The 20,036-nt window shown below is 41.2% G+C and overlaps 1 protein-coding gene across 1 annotated transcript in view; it reads right to left on the reverse strand.

The window, feature by feature from the left end:
• The window catches only part of ctnna2 (catenin (cadherin-associated protein), alpha 2), a 379,156-nt gene that overhangs the window by 37,852 nt on the left and 321,268 nt on the right, over positions 1–20,036 (reverse strand). Inside the window, exons 10-11 of the mRNA XM_030740562.1 lie at positions 6,297–6,389; positions 4,421–4,577 (exon numbers count right to left, since the gene is read on the reverse strand). Of these exons, the coding sequence (XP_030596422.1) occupies positions 4,421–4,577; positions 6,297–6,389 (250 nt within the window). The remainder of the gene's footprint in view (positions 1–4,420; positions 4,578–6,296; positions 6,390–20,036) is intronic.

Genomic DNA, 20,036 nt, shown 5'->3' on the forward strand with positions numbered 1-20,036 from the left:
AAAACCCAAGGCCTTGGGGCAAACACTCCTTTGCAGCAGCTGCTGCAAAGAACCGAACGTCACACCCCGGGGAAGGGAAGAAGAAGCGTTCAGCCTAGCAAGCCTGCAACGTTGTGCATCACCTCTCTCTCCTCCCTCAAAGAGGAGGAAGGTGCTGGAAGAGGCAACCACACCTCCCAGGGTTCATGGTTCAGAGGCTCCTGGGGTTCCCAGTTCATCAGGAGCCCTCTCTCGGTTCCCACACCTAGTTCAGAGAGAGGAGATGTGGGGTCAAAGGTCGCAGTGTCACCATGCACTTCCCCGGTTTCATTATTCACTTCAAAGCAATCTATCAGTGTCACCAAGCACTGCCCAAAGTTTTCAGACACTTCATTGTGTTTCGGGGGTTCAAAAAGAAATAAAGTGTGCATTCCTGCAACCAGGCAGTTTGCCAAGGGCAGAATGTCCCCCCAGTTTAAAGAAAATGAAAAAAATGAAAGAAAGTCACTGTCATGTCACTACGTTCCCTGCGGAGGGAGCTGGCGCTCTTCGCGAGGGGGACACCTCCATGCGGGAGGCAGAGGTGACGTCACACGTGTTCATGGGCCCGCTCTCTGCGCGGCTGGAGCAATGGCGCGCATGCGCAGTCCATCCCTGGGTTATGGCCACCATTTCCCAAGGATACAGGCTTCAGTTCGCAATGAAACCACCGAAATTCAACGGAAAGTTGATTTCAGTGGCCAAGGGAGAGTCAGCAAGCGTATTGGAGGACGAAATTGCTTCCCTGTTACGCAAACAGGCGATCAGAGCGGTCCCGAGCGAGGAGGCTCAGCAGGGCTTTTACTCCCGCTATTTCCTCATTCCAAAAAAAGAGGGTTCCTCTCTCCGGCCCATTTTAGATCTACGTGTATTGAACAAACACTTGAGAAAGTACACGTTCAGAATGCTCACACACAAAGCGCTCTGTCGGGCCGTTCACCCAGACGATTGGTTTGTGACAATCGACCTCTCAGACGCATATTTTCACATCGCCATTTATCCTCCACACAGGAAATATCTCAGGTTCGCCTATCAGAACGCAGCATACGAGTTTCAGACTATCCCATTCGGGCTATCATTAGCCCCAAGGGTGTTCAGCAAATGTGTGGAGGCAGCGCTGTCTCCGTTAAGGAACAGCGGCATCAGAATATTCTCTTACATAGACGATTATCTGATATGCTCCCGATCGCGGGAGCAGGCGATCAGAGATTCCAGGGTGGTGGCAAACCACCTTACGGAGCTCGGCTTCAAAATCAACCTGGAAAAGAGCCGCTTGAAACCCGCACAGTATACGGAATATCTGGGGCTCATTTTAGATTCCAGATCTTATCGTGTCACGCTTTCAGAGCGCAGGATCGCATCCTTCACTCAGTGCCTCTCCCTCTTTCAAGTGGGGAAAGTCGTGCGTTTCCGGCTCTGTCTCCGCCTCCTCGGCCTTATGGCCTCGGTAATAAATGTGGTGCATTTGGGGCTGCTTATGATGAGGGATTTTCAGCGTTGGGTCACGTCCCTACGTCTGTGCCCTCACCGCCATCTCGGTCACAGTGTAAAAATAACACCGTCATGTATAGCGGCTCTCCAACCTTGGAGGAACCCAGCAGCTCTTGCGGCGGGAGTACCTCTGGGCGCGGTGTCATCCAGGATGACCCTGACCACAGATGCATCTCTGTCAGGGTGGGGCGCAACCATGATGGGGAGGGCAGTAAATGGTGTTTGGTCTCGGAGGCTCTCTCGGGCTCACATCAACATACTGGAGCTGCACGCAGTGCGCTTAGCTCTAAGGCATTTTCTGCCGTATCTCCAGGGTCGACATGTTTTGGTGAAAACAGACAACTCTACAGTAGTTGCTTATATCAACCGCCAGGGTGGTACTCGTTCCCTGCAGTTGCACAGACTGGCCAGGGAAATAATTGTGTGGAGCAGCACAAAATTCCTCTCCCTTCGGGCAACTCACGTGCCGGGTATTCTGAACAGGGGGGCGGACCTCCTGTCCAGAGGGAACCCGTTGTTCGGAGATTGGCGACTTCACCCGCAGGTGGTGGAGCAGATATGGCAGAAATACGGCCGGGCTGCCGTAGATCTCTTCGCCTCGCAGGAAAACACACATTGCCCACTGTTTTTCTCCCTGTCAGACCCAGTCGCCCCACTGGGCATGGACGCTCTGGCCCACCCATGGCCAGACACACTGCTATATGCCTTTCCGCCTCTCAGCCTTATCTCTCCAACCCTAATCAGAGTGAGAGATCAGGGGCTGTCGCTAATTTTAATAGCGCCACGGTGGCCGTCGAAACACTGGTTAGCAGAAATAATTCAGCTCCTGGCGGGCGAACCGTGGCCGCTCCCCATCCGCCGGGACCTTCTGTCTCAGGCGCGAGGGGAGATATATCATCCTCACCCAGACCGGGTGGCTCTGTGGGCCTGGCCCGTGAAAGGTCGAATTTGAATGCTGCGGGTCTGCCTCTGAAGGTTATTGACACCATTCAGAATGCAAGAGCTTCCTCCACACGCTCTCTTTACAGTTGTAAATGGCGTGTTTTTGAAGAATGGTGCTATGAAAGGCAGGTTATCCCTTTTCAGTGCTCTGTGGTGGAGTTGCTGTGTTTTCTTCAGGATTTGCTGGACGGAGGGAAAGCTTTTTCCACAATAAAGGTCTATTTGGCAGCTATTTCAGCCTGCCATGTGGGATTGGGTGATAAACCTATTGGTCAGCACCCTCTTGTGTGTCGCTTCATGAAGGGGGCACGCCGTAAGCTCCCAGTCTCAAGGCCACTGGTCCCATTATGGGATTTATCACTGGTTTTGGATGCACTCTCCTACCACCCCTTCGAGCCAATCGAGGCTGTAGGGTTGAAATTTCTCTCACTTAAAACCGCTCTGCTGCTGGCTCTAACTACAGCCAAGCGAGTTAGTGAGTTACAGGCTTTGTCCATTCACCCCTCTTGTTTACAGTTGGCCCCTGGTCTTACTAAAGCATGCCTGAGGCCAAACCCAGCCTTTGTCCCTAAGGTGATAGAGTCATCATACAGGTGCCCCACAGTAGAACTGCTGGCATTTCACCCCCCGCCTTTTTCCTCTGTAGAGGAGCGCAGGCTTAACACATTGTGCCCTGTGCGGGCCTTGGGGTCATATGTGGACAGAACAGCTGGGTTCAGGAAATCTGATCAGCTGTTTGTTTCCTGGGCCCACCCCCACAAGGGCAGGCCTTTGTCCCGCCAGAGGCTGTCTCATTGGATTGTAGAGGCTATAACTCTAGCCTATAGCTGTAAGAGTACTCAGCCCCCATCGGGGCTTCGAGCTCATTCTACTAGGGGCATGGCTACATCCTGGGCTTTGTTCAGAGGGGTGTCAGTCCAGGATATCTGTGCAGCAGCGAGTTGGGCTACACCACACACATTTGTGCGGTTTTATAGACTGGATGTCGCTCAGTCATCCCTGGCTCAGGCAGTCCTGGAGTCTAGTGCCTCAGGTCTGAGCTGAGATCCTGGGCAGCACTGGAGCACAGCTTCGGGAGGGCTGGCGCAATCCGGGAGTGGGCTATATCTCCCATAGTGAAACACCGAACGAAGTTAGAAAAAGAACGTTGGGTTACATAACGTAATCCCTGGTTCTTTGATAACAGAGTGAGGTGTTTCACCATCACTTCCCTCCTTGCTTGGGCACGGAAAGAAATCTGCTTAGAATGAGTAGGGAGGAGCTGGTCAGCCGTGATAGTAGGAGGGGCGGGGCCCTGAGCACGGCTTGGCAGGTCTGTCGCAGACAGACGTGGTGTCATTGGAGCTTCCGTAGTTGGTCACGCCAAGGCGATTCCCATAGTGAAACACCTCACTCTGTTATCAAAGAACCAGGGATTACGTTATGTAACCCAACGTTTGATGATCGGATTATCCCTGGAAATTGAAATCATTTTTGCATTAGTTGCTGATAATAACAAGAATTGAATGTAATGATTCATTTGTCCCTGAATGTGAATGCATTGTTCAGTTTACTTCTTCTGGAAACATGTTGAGTATGAACAAATGCAAAACCTACAGTATTGCCTTATTTGGACACTGTTCTACTTTGTTGCGCATGAAGGGAAAGAACAAATTAATACATTGAATATGCTGTAAAAACATAAATAAGAAAGTTTTTTCATTTCTTAATGTCACTGTTAAATTGCTGTTTTCTTCTGCCTCACTCTATTTTTCTTTTTCAAATGTAATTTCTTATTAACCAAACTGTAATTTTGGTTTTCACATCAAGCCTCTATAAAGATTTTTTTTTCTTTTTAAATTTGGTGCCAGAAGCTACAAGCCACAACGTTCAATCACTCACTCGCTTCAACCGTATGAGCGAAAATCAGAAGGATGCGGATCATTTTCTTCAATCAGCCAGTCTGTGAGGAATTTGTGCTGCCTCATACCTGACACAGAAAGGAAATCATCCACAGAGGTGATGTCATCCACAGCCTCAGTCAAGATGCGAACTTGCTTCTCCCACTGATCCTTGAAAACGTCCATGTTGTCCTGGGCCACCTTGCTTTGGGGGCGGGCAGCCAAAGTGAGTGCAGCATTGATAACCTGACATGGGACGAGGGGTAAAGACAGAAACATCTGCAGCACCAGATGTGTACATGTGTGCATTTAAAGCGAAGTGCACTGCACTGAGCTGTGATTTCAGGCTTCAAAAACCATTTCTGCACATATGTGAATCTTTCTAGGGGAAAAGACACTTGTATTAGTTTTCAGCAGCAGGTATGACAATAAGAACATACCGAGCTGGAAAATATGAAACAAAGGCTGGCCACCCTGTCAAGTGTCTCACACTATGAGGTGAACAGTGTGGTAGCAGTGGCACAGTAGCCGAGTCCTGTGTTCATTCTTGTAGCAATTAGAGTTTTCAGTCTATGCTGTGGCCTGTTAGTAGTGGCTACAGCTGAAAGGATGAGTAAAAAAAAATCTCCAGGACTTAACAACCACATGTGCTGTGACATATGAAAAAATATATAACTAGCTTGAAATATGTTGTAACATAATTAAAAGAAAAAATACAAAGGAGTACTATCCAAATGTCCCAATAATGTGTTGAAAAGCTTAAGGAAAGCAAGGCTATGTTCTCTTAAAAAAAAAAACAAAAGCCCTTGAGCCGTGTAAGACAGAACATTCAGCGTTTGGGCAGAAAAACAAGATATAGGAATAGTAAAAGTAATACAAGCCTTATCGTGCACTTTGAAATGCCAATATACAATATTGTAACTACCTGAGGGAAGTACCAATAGCTGCTAGGGAAAATAAAAGTGCTATCCTCTTCCTGCTTTTATTTCACAGTCAAACCTTCATTTTCCCAGGAGACTTCATACCCAGAGGCAGTTAGCCGAGTTAGTACCACTGTTCTATAACCAATAAATTGCTCAATAAACACTTACTTCATAATGAAAAGTTAAAGAAAATAAATTGTGTACTGCCACTTTAACAAGGACCATGTTTTTTTTTGTGTGTGTGTGTGTGTGTGTGTGTGTGTGTGTGTGTGTGTGTGTGTGTGTGTGTGTGTGTGTGCGTGTGTGTGTGTGTGTGTGTGGTGTGTGCCTATGCTTTCTCACTCTGCATGTTTTAGATTTATTTTCAGTTAAATTAATCTGATCTAGATTATGATCTGAACATGGCAGTCACTGAGGTGTTGCGTGTGTGCTTGTCCGCATTCGCACATGTAAAAAAAATAACAGTAACCTGTGGTAAACTCAGAACAGATGGAAATATCTCTCTTTGTTGCACCTCCTCTTTGTTCCCTCTACTCCAGTCACAAAGCCTATGTCTATTATGTTTTTTAATCTGCCTGTGTTCAGCTTTGCCAAGCAGTATCAGGGGACGGTTCCTCTCCAAGTTTTATAAGTTAGTTGGTCTCAGCAGGTACGGAGAGTGGAGACTGCACATTAGATCATGAATCTTAAAATCAGCCTCCCTTCTCTATTTCTCATTCTTGTTACAATGTTGGGTCCTGTGTGGATAAGGCTTACCGTTAACCTCTGAAACAACTCAAGGATTTCAACATCCTCCTTTGTTTCTTTCGGTGAAGCAGCACTACAAGGTCCTCCTGCACATTATTTATAGCTTTTCCTCCAGAGCTGACAACTATGACCTCTTTTCTTTAACATTCCTAAATATTACAATTTCATAAATAAGTAAATAATTAAACTGAAATCCCCTCCAGTTGAATTTAGTAAAGCTCAAACCAGAACATTTTGACTTGTTCATATGTAAAGAACAGTATCTTATAGGATGCAGGTGTTTTAAAGTACTTACCTGTGGACATAAGCTGTCAATTTGGGTGGCAGCCATTCGTACCAACTTCACGCCCTCTTCATTGTTGGAAATGGAACAAGCCAGGTTGGCCACCTGAATAAGGCAAACACAGAAAAGAGACACAGGTGCTTTAATCTGAAAACATTTTTATCCTGAAAGCCACAAGCGTTGAAAACAAAAAGTTTTGCCTCATTCAACCTGTCACGCTCTGAAAAGGTTCTCTTCATATTTTTCAAGACTTTTGCTGCAACAAATGTTTTTCCATGCTGACTGTAAATTCCTCCTTTAAACCAGTTTCTTTAAACCAGGACCACAAGTGACACATTCAGAACAAAAAAGTGTATTGTTTAGTTGATGGTAGAGGCCAACAGTCTGAATTAAAGCAATCGAGTTCCACAATTATATCCCAGTGCAGTTCAGTACAGCCTATTCTCCCTGTCTGTGTATTCTCTCCACAGCACAGCAAGGCATCAGTGAAATACAAGGGGGGATTTTGTATTAAAAATACTGTAACTGTGATACAATCCCCACTTGATTTGTGTAATTGTGACTCATAGTCACTCTGTTTGAAAGTTAAAATGAAATTCTGAACAAAATGAGGACAAAGGACTTTTTTTGCCCACTACCCTCGTATGGGAGTATCATTGGCAATGTTTTTAAGTAAGTTTCATGTTTCATTGTCCATACGAGCATATGAGTATTAACCTATCCTTTAATGTGTTTATCTCTGTTATGTCTGTATCACTATTTGTACACTCACTGATCATTGTATTAGGTATGTCTGTTCAATTGATTGTTAACGCAGATGTCTAACCAGCCAATCATATTTCAGGAGATCAGTGTGTTGGTCAAGACGACCTGCTGAAGTTCAAACCGAGCATCAGAATGAGGAAAGAAAGGTGATTTAAGTGACTTTGAATGTCACATGGTTGCAGGTGTCAGGCAGGCTGCTCAGAGTATTTCAGAAACTGCTGATCTATTGGGATCTTACCGCAATACCATCTCTGGGGTTTACAGAGAATGATCCGAAAAAGAGAAAATATCCAGTGAGCGGCAGTTCTGGGGAATGGCCAGACTGCTTTGAGCTCATAAGAAGGCAACAGTGGCTCAAATAACCCAAGGTATGCAGAAAAGCATCTCTAAATGCACCACAAGTTGAACCTTAAAGCAGATGAGCTACAGCTGCTGAAAACTACACCAGGTGCCACTTCTGCAAGCTAAGAACAAGAAACTGAGTGTACAATTCACACAGGCACATAGAAAATTGAAGAAACTTTGCCTGGGTCTTATGAGTCTTTATTGTTGCTGCAAAACTCAGATTGTAGGGTCAGAATTTAGGGTAAACAACATGAAAGCATAGATCCATTCTGTCCTGTATCAAAGGTTTAGATTGATGGTGGTGTAATGGTGTAAAGGATATTTTCTAGGTACACTCTGGGCATCTTAGCATCTCTTAGTGAGCATCGTCTAAATGCCACAACTTGCCAGATTATTGTTGCTGACCAATGTCCATCCCTTTATGGCCACTTCTGATGGCTGCTTCCAGCAGGATAATGCGCCATGTAACAAAGCTCAAATCCTCTCAACTGGTTCCCTGAACATGACAGTGAGTTCACTGTACTCAAATTACAGTCACCAGATCTCAATCCAATTGAGCACCTTTGGGATATGGTAAAATGGGACATTCTCATCATGGATGAACAGCAGACAAGTCTGCAGAAACTGTGTTATGCTTTTATGTTGATATGGATCAAAATCTCTGGGGAATGTTTCCAGTACCTTGTTGAACCAATGCCATGAAGAATTAAGGGGTGGCATGGGGTGGCGGTGGTGGTTGTGGTGGGTAACCCAGTACAAGCACCAAATTTGGTACATTGTTTTTCTCCCAAACAATACAGATTTGTCCTCGTCAGCTATTTGTCCCTTCATTCTCCCTCCCCACACCGCACCATTACTTGTCTTGTTTTTAACTGCAGTAATTAGCTGGTATCAGATCAGATCAGATCACAGTGGCTTCAGTTCAATTTTTCCATATGGACATATGGTGTAAATAAATTCGTAAATGGGCAGCAGATGACATAATGCAGATGTTTTGTTTGTCTAACAGTTTTTGTGTAGGGACATTTTTTTAAGGCACATAATGGCACCAGACCCCTTAATTAGTACAGTAACATTTGCTACGAAGGGCATGTATGTCAAGGATGTCTGTGATAGAGGAGAGTGACACCGCACTAGTTGAACTGTAGATAATAATATTAATTCAGATCCAAATGGCCAGGCTTATCAAATATGTATACGCAATTAGGATTTTCAGGTATAAAGCATGACTGGCATGCCTAAATCATTACGGGGCTTGGTGGTGCAGAGAGGTGCTTTATTATATAATTATGTTGCCAGATGGTTTTTATGTATGACACAACCCTTAGGTTGATTTATGTCAGTCTTTATATGCAGGCACAGTTTCTTGATAACATGTTTCCAACTTGAGTCCTTTATGGGAGACACATACAGCAGCTTATCCGAGTTAACTTTTGAAGTCTTGGTCGTTAAAAAAAAAAAGCTGCACTTAAGAAACTAAATTAGAAAATTCCATGCCTCTCTAGTTTTTAAACTAATTATATGAGCTTGATAACAATTCAAGATTTTAGATTTTGGTGTCTGCATGCAGTATTCCTATAAAATATCTAAAACCACCACAGCAACTTTTTCTTTATAGCTATGAGGAACGTGAGCACAGTCTGCGTTGGTGAAGTCATCCACAATATCGCTGTCTCTCATTGTTCATTTTCATAACTTTAAACTTTCAAACCCAACACCATCTCTAAACAAATCAAATGTTGGCATGAGCCCAGGCTTTGAAACTGAGCTAAACAGACACATGCCGGTTGGCAGCAAAAGGTGCCAGTCTGCATTAGCACTTCTAGTACTCACATGTCACTGTTTGAGGCAAATTGAGGTAAATCAAATTTGTGTTAGAGGACTCTTGCTTAGAGCTCTGTCTCTTTACTCATGACAGCAATGAGCACATTGATGGATTATAGGCCTTTATGTGAATCAGGGTGTGCATGTGTTTAAAGCATGTGTGTGTGAGAGAGAAAGACAGAGGGTGACTGAGAGCCTTAACTCCACGTAAATGTGAAAGACTGTTCGCAGAAAACTTGTTTGACAGCTACACAAATCACAAGTTACCTGAATTTTACAGTTCTGCTTATTTCACAGAACCTTTACAGTACTTTCTTATTCTTACTGTGATATTTTTGAAACATTTTCTTCTGCTTGCAAAGAACCTTTGAAATCTACAAGTTTATTAAAAAAAAAAAATACTTCCATTGCTGTTAAAGTTTCCTTTTACTGCAGCGGACTATTCCTGGTTCCTGACTTCATAATACAAGTGTGTAAGCAATTAAAATCATTTATCTAATTTCTCCTAAATTCTCACATTAATGTGAAATATGAATCTGTAGTGAATGGCCCCATTCCTAGCTGTAATATGATATCTTTTATTGAAAAAATGGAGCTCAATGTTTGCAGGTTTGAAGGCAAAATGGTTTTACATCATCTGGCCCGAATAGCAAGGCCTTCCCTTAAAAAGACATCTGGACATAGATTACTCCACAACCTTGTGATCTTGTTGCCTTTGAAATGCTTGCTTCGAAAATGGGGACCAGGTCTGGGATCACTTGCAGTCAGTTGCTATCTTTAAAGCAACTTTGGGGCATCAAGATGGCAATAAAACACCAGTAAGACAGTCGGCTATCAGTCTGCTTTCAGTTTGCGACTGAATGGGGTCAAGTTGGCAATTATATGCACTCTGTTTGTGACAACATGCCAATTAACTGCAATAAATTGACAAAAATCACACGTCTGTTGCCATCTACATACAGAAAAATTCACAATCTCCCTGAGAGTATATATGCTTTTTCCTTTGGATGGAGTTCTAACTAGTACTCTTGGGTGAAGAGAACACTGTGTTCATTGACAATTGTTTTCAGAAGCATTCTTGAGCCCATGCTGTGATTTCCACTACAAAATTGTGTCTGCTTTAAACGCAGTGCTGTCTGAGGGCCAGAAGATGAGAGTTATTCAGCACCAGTTAGCTCTATCAAATGGACATTTTCTCTTTTAGTGACATAATGTTTTGCAAGATAATTCTTAAATTCTTTAGAATTTTACATTAGGAAATACTTTTTTCTTAAATAGTTTAAATATTTGCCCTCACTGTCATATAAAGAGTGATGAACCCCATGCTCACCCGTGTTTCTGAAACACTGTCTGGGATCCTCTTTTCATACTTTGTCAAGTCACTAACACAATTTGTTGTGAAAAGTTCCACCTGTCTGTTTCCTTTTGTAGCAATTAACAACTTTTTCAGTCTTTTATTGTCATTCTTCCAAATTCAAAATGAGCTTCAAATTCCAACTGATTGTTACATTTTAAAAATTACATAAGATAGGGTGTTATATTTTACGTAACCTTTCTGGAAACAGTAACATTTTTGTTGGCAAAGTGTTGATGTGTCATTTGCTTTGTCTCTGTTAAATAACAGGCTTTTGAGATGTAAAACGAGGGTGCAGCACCTTTTGCATTCAGAGCGGTTAGTAATTACAGTATAAATGCAGTAACTAACCAGCAGAAAGCAAGTCTCTGCTCTCTGTCTTTATTCACTTACATAGTTTCCTATCTCTTGTTCATCCCAGCTTTCTGACTGCAGCATCAGGCCTGTGTGTGGCAAAGGGGCAGAGGGCTTTCTGGAGGCTGGAAACATGCCTAACAAGCCCACTCCCACTGCCTCTTACCTAACACAGAGAGCCAGGTCAGGGCCAGAGCTACAAAATCCAGCCAAAACTGCTAATTGCAATTATCTAAGGAAGCACTTCTCCTCTGAGGATTTTTTTTTCCTATCAAGGGAGGGAAAAACCAAGACAGAAGGTTTGAGACTACACCATGCAAGCCTAATGCTGATACGGTCAAGGATGTTGGAACAGAACACACAATTCAATGAGGCTCGTGTGGGAGTGTACATGGCTTTGTGTGTGTGTGTGTGTGTGTGTGTGTGTGTGTAAGAGAGAGAAAGGAAGCAATAGAGAGGGAGAGATCCCTGCTGAATGCCCATTCTTCATTTTAGCCTCGAACAAAGAACTATCGATTTTGTCCTTTTGCCCTGCCCTGGATAATCACTTCAATTCTAATTTGATGAAGGTTTCCATGGCACTCGGAGAGATGGGCATTCTCATGTATGCTATCTAAATCACCTAAATGGAGCCCAGTAACTGGAAATAGCTCTGATAGTGTTAATTTTTTTTCTACTTTCTTTAGGCATGAGCTTGTGGCAGGGGACTTTAAATCTATTGCCATGAAATGATGATGGTAACACAATAAATAACACCTTAGCAGTCTCTCTTTATTACTGCACTGATTGCATACACTGCACATAATCAGTCACTCTTTGAGTAATCTCATGAATATCTTCTGTTGTACCTCTGTATGAAATGTGCTTTCTAATCGATAACTTTATTCCCATCCATCCTTCCATAGAGTAGACAAAACAAGAAAAGTTAAAGAGCCTGAAACAATACAAGTACAATTTACATTTTAAGCAGATACACTACAGAAATAACCCTTATAGTTACCAACTTTCAAGAACAACTATTAGAACTGGTATCAGCCAAGGCGAAACAGCTTTGCCTCAAGTAAAAGCAGTAAGACAAAGAAAAACGTGACATTCAGTTAGTATAGTAATCGATTACTGTGTGTGATACAAGATAGAAGTACTTTTTTTTCTATTAAAGTCAACTATCTGGCTGATAACCAGCTGCAGGGATGGTGTTTTTATGAGGGGGGGTCTATTAACATCTGGTAAAGTGCTGTGGTAGATTCCTTTCAAATGCACAGAACCACCATAATCTTCCTCTGCCTTTTCCACCTTTTAACTACTTATGCAGGCACATAAACACCAACATACACTCATACACACTAAATAAATCAGTCTGTCAACATAGATGGAATGGAACATGCAACGGGGGAATACAGACCGCAGTGTGAAACAATTACAGGCCAGCCCTCACAGGAGCAATTCTATTTGTTATAGTCAGGAGCCGTCAACTCCCAATAGTAAAGATTTTACATACTCTGTATGGACCAGAGGTGACATAAATGGGTTAAGGTGCATGACCTTAGATAACACAAGCTGTCAAGGTTGTGTGAGGTTCAAGTCCACAGGGGACATCAAGCAGCGGGAGTTTACAGCCTACTGTGAATGACTACAAACCACGCCTTTGAAAATCAATCCCTATCAAGGAGTGAAGTGCATATTGCCTCAGGAAGAATGCCCACCGGGCTTGCAGCAACATCAAAATGAATGCCAGAACTTGCGGAATATTAAACAAGAAAAGTGTGAAATAACAAGAACAAAAGGAATAGATTTTTCAGCAAGTTTGGCATGATAATGGATGTGCTGTCTGTTTTATGCTTGCATCTTGTTCCAAATGAAGTGTTTCTTGATTGGCAGACATCTTTTGCAAAAGTAATTAGTTTCTAATTAGGAACCAAAATAAACAGGAATTGCTATCTGAATAAAATAACATTGCCTACTTAATATTTAAAAGTATATTTTAAAAATCTAGCAAATCATCAGTTTGCAGTTTGTCTGAATGAAGAGAATGCAGTGTTATCTTTGCAGGACTTTGATTACAGGCTGCTGTTAAATTTCTACCTCTGCTACCTTTTTTCCCTTTCCCCGTTCACCCTCAACTGAAAGACAAAGTGGACCTAAATTGTGAGTGACTCTAATGCACTGAGGAGTTCTCTCTACACTTCCTAACTCGGAATGGAAATGAGTCTAAGTCAGTGTTTACCAAGACAGTTCCACTAATATGTGGCTAACTGGGATCCAGTCTGACCTGGTCCACAGTCTCGCTACAGAAACCCTGTTCAACATACCAATGCAGCTGGCAGGCAAAAAAATGCAAAGATTAGTATTACATCATAACCAGTGTTCAAAAATAGCACAAAAGTTAATTAATTTAAATATGATTATAAAACTGGCTAAATGTCAAATTAAAATAAAATGCATTGCTGTAAAAATGCTTTAATTTCTATTTATTATTGCAAGAATTGCCCCAGGTTGTCTCATGTTCTGTGCTCCTAAACTGTAACTAACCAAGGTTAAGGCATCCAAAATGATGCCTTGATAGCAGCATAGAAGTTCAGTGACCTTGTTTCATGCGGTCAATGAATCCTTAACAAAGCTGCTACTAGGTCAGCTCTAGCAATTGTACACATCTCCTCTGAGCCAACCTTTACAACATGAACATGTGTATGTGCATCTGACTGAAGTGGAGACGTACATCAGGGGTACAGCGGAAGTCACGAGGCTTGTAGTACACTGATTATACTAATATACTATGACTTCCTTTGACTGAAAAAAAAAGGCTTCCACATTAATTACCCTGTAATGTGTTTAATGCGGCTCCTCGGCGTGTTAAATGATTAAGCTCGTCTTTTGACAGCACTAATTTTAATTGAGTCCTGCAGTGCTCAGTTTCTGTCCTCTGTTTGCATTTATTGAGACAAGCATTTAGAATAAAAGACCCTGCATTATTGTTCTGGTACTCCCATTTCATGGTCAATACTGCCTGCAGTGTGTACAGATCATGTACTCAAAACCAAACATTTAAAAATTCTCTTTAATCTTACCTTAGGCCTGTTCTTCACAATGCTAATAAACTACAAGTTTACTGAATGTATATTCTTTAACAGAAAACAAAAAACACTCAATACTTCCTGAAAACAAGCCAAAAGCAAACATCCTATAGAGTATGGATTTTAACAACTTTATGAAAGATGAATGAATCTTAATGAATCTATGAATGGATCTGTCTTTAAAAAGTGCATTTTGCATAGTATATCTTCTCAAACAATAAACCTAAAACTCTTACGTAATCATAAAAATAATAAAATAATGGTCTAAAACCAAATGTGATTAATATTAATCTAACTCAATAAATTGATTTGATGATGGAATGTTTAATCATTCAGTCTTTTTTTTTTTTAAACAAAAAGTTCCCAGCAACACTGAAGCACCTGCAATTCTGGCCCGCACTGTGACTTTGACATAGCCATACTTGCAAACCTAGAAGATCTTTCATAAAATATCACTACATGTTAGGAACCCTATTTATCATCAATGTCTCATTGATTTCTGTGATTCTGAAATATTTTTAGGACCTTTAGAAGTCCTTATTTAACAGAAATCAAAGGTCTTGTTGACTCAACATTAGAACTTGAGTATGTAAATGTAGAAATATACAACTCCAAGTGCCTGAGTTTGACCTGATATTAACTTATGAAGAAGCCCAATCAAATGTTAGTTATAATGTATATCCTTGAATCCTCCAGGAAACAGAATAGCATTCAGAATCACATCACAGTCTCCTTGACAACCGTGACTAAGCTTGCATGAAAGGCTGACAGTGTGATTTACAGTGGTCGTTTCTCTGGAGCCACAGCCGAGGCTTGTGTATTCCTGCTAATGCTATGGCTGGCTTCTCGATAAATATGATAATTTGCTGCAGGCTCCTGGGGATGTGAACCAGCACTGCTAGCAGGGTGAGGTTAGAACTGACATGAGACAACAGCAGGGGTGGATGACAACACAGTGAGCAGAGACACATGCACATGCCTCTGTGTGTACATACACAGACTAGTGGAAAAGGGAAAGCAGGCATCTGATGCAATACAAAAGAAGATGTTAACAGTCTGTTTGAAGCACTCTGTTCTTGTTTGCTCCTTTATACTGCTGAATGCCAAGGCCCACTGGCTTCTTCAGTGACCAAATACAGAGGCTTCAAAATGTGATTTATTTGCATAGAAATTATAATGCCTAAATGAAGAAGGCCATAAGATGAGAGAATGGGCACCCAGAGATAAATATCCACAATATAAAATTTTATTGAGCTCAACAAGGGACACAGAGAGGTAATTGAAAGCAATATAAACAAATCAAATCATGTGTCTGCACATGCTGTAGATGAGTGCCTTACTCTATAGCTTCAGTCCTGGATATTGGATTATCTTGTTCACATTACTGTGAGTGACACAGCATTAAAGAAAGAAGGGAGAGGAGAACAAATGGCAGCCTTGCTTTGCCCTCGGCACGGGGCAACTGCTCGGGCTTGTGTAAGCTTCTTGTTGCTTTGCTGTGCTTAAGTCAGGAGGAGCAAAGGCTGGGTAGACTGATGGCTCATGATTTTGCTTTGAGCACCCAGTGATGGCTTTGGAGTGGTTGGTAACACCTATACAGTCAAAAAGCTGTGTCTGCCAGGTAGTACAGTAGTTTGTTCATCCTACAATATCTTCTCCCTTTTGCTCCAGCCGGTACTGTAGCCACAGGGGTCAGACTGCCTCTCTCACACAGGTCCTCTCCATCCTACCCCCCCCTAAAAAAAAATGAATAAATAAAACTAAATAAAATAAAATACACAGCTAGGACTGTTTCAGCTGAAGTATTGATTTCTTGTTGCTTTCCCTCTCTCTCCCAGCCTCCCTTTCTAAGAGTGCTGGCCAAGCATTTGGGTTTGGCACCAAAAACATAATTATGAAAATGGACCTCTGGGTTGTTTCTTTTAATCTATCTGTACATTCCACGGTCCCTCTGCAACAGAAGCTATTTAAAACTGTTTCAGGGGAATTGAAATGTTTAACCTACTTCACTGTAAAGAACAGTACACTTATTGGTGGCATAAAATTGGTTGCTGTCTAAATCAGCTGTAACAGATGCATTGCCACATTTACCCGAAATTACAAAGAAATAAATGTACCTATACTGTACTCACAGATGTCTAACTACTAAGGCAGAGTGAGGTTTTACTGCTTTGATAGTTTCCGTCACGCAGCTATGACAAAATGCCTTAAGTAAGACGTTGCCAAAATCAGGCTCATTCTCCGGACATTAATGCAGCACGCATGTGAACTACAGTAGCCGCAGTATCTAAAGGGCTTCCTTGCTTAAAATGTTACTGTCGTGTTTCATTGGTTTCAGTATGTTTGCATAAAGATCAAATTTAGTTAGTATATTACTGTACATTTTTTCTTGAACAACTGTCATGTATGTTGTCATGTTTTATTATCTAAAACTTTAGTTAAAGCCCGTGTTTGTGATATTTGTGAAGTTTTTTTTTGTAATATACATACCCTTGGTCAAAGGCCATTAATAGATCAGCGAATAGGATCCGATTTCATACACAACTAGATTATCAGTTGATCCAAAGGATCTATAACAACATATTTCAATCTCAGACAGCAAGACCTTGACATTTCTCCATATCACACCCCTCTGCCTTCTCACATCTATCTAAGGCACAAGAAAAACATGATTAGTCCTGTTGGATAATAGATGCACGCAGAGGGAAAGGTCAGCGGTTGTCAGTCCTTAATGCCTCAACCTTTAAACTGGGGGATGGGCAAAAAGAGATGAAAAAAAAAAAAAAAACACGAGCGGTGAGGACAGGAGCTGGTGACAATACTTACTCATTCTATATCATGTACATGTGAAGCATGACAGGGAAATGCAAATATCACAGTGCTGGGGCCCAAAAAAACTCTATGTGCTGCCAAAGAAAACGAAAAACATCCTGTTTCAGTGCTTAAATTAGAGCAGAAACAAAACAAATGCTATCTAAAGAGGATGATTTTGTTTGCATATATATATATATATATATATATATATATATATATATATATATATATATATATATATATAAAACACAGAGTAACAGAGAGAGATGCATCAGGCAGACTTGATTTGAGCTACAGTATGCGGTGTGTGAGGCAGTCTAAATGTGCCAGTGGAAATGTCACACTTATTCCTGTGCTTTTAAATTTATGCTTGTGTAATTTTCTCGCAGGTGAGAACAAAGGAGTGTGAAGACGTGAAAGGCCATCATGGCACTAGCTGTAAGGAGAATTAAGAGCACAATTAAATAGTCTACATCAAGATGGCCATTAGTCTTCCTTAACCTTTTAGGGTTTTAATAAATAACACGTAGTGTAGAACGCAGTGTGTATTGAAGCTGCTGATATTTGAACAGTTTTATAAGTACAGTTTCTATTTCACAGTACACTGTGTATTTAATTTTTTTTTTTCAAAACGGATAAAGACCTGACATGATGAAAGAAGGTAAATCAGAAAATGATAAAAAGAAGCTCTAGGGGCTTTCTTTTTCTAGGAATCATTTTGTCTTCAAGGTAATTTCCTGGCATTTAAAATTCTGGTGACATTCGTGGGAACAAAATCACAATGTCAACATTTCATTTTTCACTTTTTTGCCCTAATGAAGAAAATTTTTGGAAAGAGGAATTGTATATCTAGATCTCATTTACATGTAATTTCTTAGTGTTTTTAAAATTTAGAACAGTGACATCAGCAAACTTTCTATGAGAGGACATTCGCCAAAATAATAAATGAAACACAACAAGTCTGAGGACCCAGTGGCCAAAGTCAAATATGCAATCAGCAAAACCCACTGATGCAATGACGTTAGCTAATTACTTAATTAAGGAGCAAGCATAACTTTTGCCCTGGATTGCCAATTAATGTGAACCCTGGAACCAAATGTGTTATAGGTACTTTTCTTACACGGCAATGACAAACTATAAATTGTAAGTCCAATTCATTTAGAATTGGTTTAATTAAGCTGTGGGAACTGAACACTGCTGCACCTATTGCTCCTTGGAGAGTAGTGTCTAGACATTTCCACAGTAAATATTGCTCGCACACTACTCTTTCCACCTTGAAAATGCTCTTTCATATAAAGGACTCATTAAACCATGCTGCTGTCATCAACTGCTTTTCAGAAATGGGTGTCTTATGACCAGCTGGGGTCCATCCAGTAACATTTACATTTTTTCCCCACTGTATAACAAACAGCAGTAAGAAGGAGTCACCTATCAGGGCATACTCTCAGCTGCCCTCTCAGGGGTGTTGTTGCTACACAGTGTAGCAACAACACCCCTGAGAGGGGTGTTGTTGCTACACAGTGTAATCAGATATTTGTCTTAAAAATCAAGCTATCTGTTTTGGCTTTACAGAAGAGTCTAAACTATGTAAAGTATTTGCCCCTTATTTATTTATTTTTGCATATTTATCACATGTTTCAGTTCATCAAATTAATTTTAATATTAGAAAAAGCTAACCCAAGAAAATATAAATACAATTTTTTTTAAATGATGATTTCATTTATTAAGGGAACAAAGCTATCCAAACCTACCTGGGCCTGTGTGAAAAGGTAATTGCCCCCCTGTTTGTTCAATCACAAATTAACTGTGATCAACCACAGTTTTTGGAAAGCTGAGCTTAATTTCATTAGCCACACTGAGGCCTGATTACTGCCAGACCTGTTGAATTAAGAAATGATTTAAATAGAACCTGTATGACAAAGTGAAGAAGGATATAAGATCTGAGAAATTTAAAAAACAGCTGAGACACAAAGTTGTTGATATCTACCAGTCTGGAAAGGGTTACAAAGCCATTTCAAATGAATGGTAAATTTGACGTCATTTCGACTAGTCAGAATGTAATTAGAGATATCTCAAATAGGTATTTTGTCTAGTCAAAATATAATTAGAGATATCTCAATTTACTAATACGTCTAGTCATGAATCAATTTCAGATATCTGGAATGTAAGTGTGCCTGCCATATTCACCGAGGTTTTGTGGACATGAAGCCTTCTTACTGTGTCCCTTCGTACGCTTTGGCATCGCCCTGCCCTCAGTTTGTCTCCACCCTCCAACCCCCGAGCCTGCCCACCCGCTCCCTCCGCTCTCATCCCCGGTCCTCGCTTCGGCCTCTATCAACCTTTGAGACAGGCGACAGCGAGTTTTCTTACACAAGTTGGCAACAGTGGCCCAGATAAAGGAGGAGGGTTGAATGTGGCTAGCAGTCTCACCCCACAGTGTTTTCGTTAAATTTGATATTCTAACATTAAACAATACGGGACAAAATTGATCTATGTCATGTGGGTCTAGGCAAAGCATTAAAGTTATTAAGTTATTTCATAAAGTTTATTTGTAGTTCTAAACATATTTATGGTGTTTTTTTCTTCACTTTTTGTCTCTCCAAAGATGTTTTTCTGCTCCTGCAGCCTCAATTGCAACTACAGTACATCCAAATTAACAATTATGCAAATTAGGTGATGACGTCATATAGTGACCTCTATTTTCAGCAGCAGTATTTTTAAATACAAAACTTGACAGGTATGTTAAAGAGGCTGTCCATGATGGAAAAAGGTTTGGATAACTTATTTCCCTTAAAAAATGAAATCATCATAAATGAAATTTTGTATTTCCTCAGGCCATCTTTGTCTAATATTAACTTTTTTTTGATGATCTGAAACATGTAAAAGTGACCAATATGCAAAAAAAAGCTCAGGAAGGGGCAAATGCTTTTTCACAGCACTGTAGATGATCTGATGTCTTGACTTACCACCAGTGAGAGAGCGTGCCTTTTTCTCTCACAGATCAAATCAAACTCAGATGACCCTTCTGGCCATGCTTCGACTGTCTAAGCACTACTGGTCAGTCAATATATTGACACCATATAAAGAAGTGACTAAAATGTTGTGTAAATCTAAAGGTTAAATGTTAGTGGTCAAACTGATTAAAGCTACATCCTATATGCCCCATTGCAGACACATAGATAAATGTTTAAACAGAGAGATAGAAACACTGTTTACCCGTGACAA

Source organism: Archocentrus centrarchus, chromosome 1 (assembly GCF_007364275.1).
Source record: "Archocentrus centrarchus isolate MPI-CPG fArcCen1 chromosome 1, fArcCen1, whole genome shotgun sequence".
In the NCBI taxonomy this organism is placed as follows: Eukaryota; Metazoa; Chordata; class Actinopteri; order Cichliformes; family Cichlidae; genus Archocentrus; species Archocentrus centrarchus.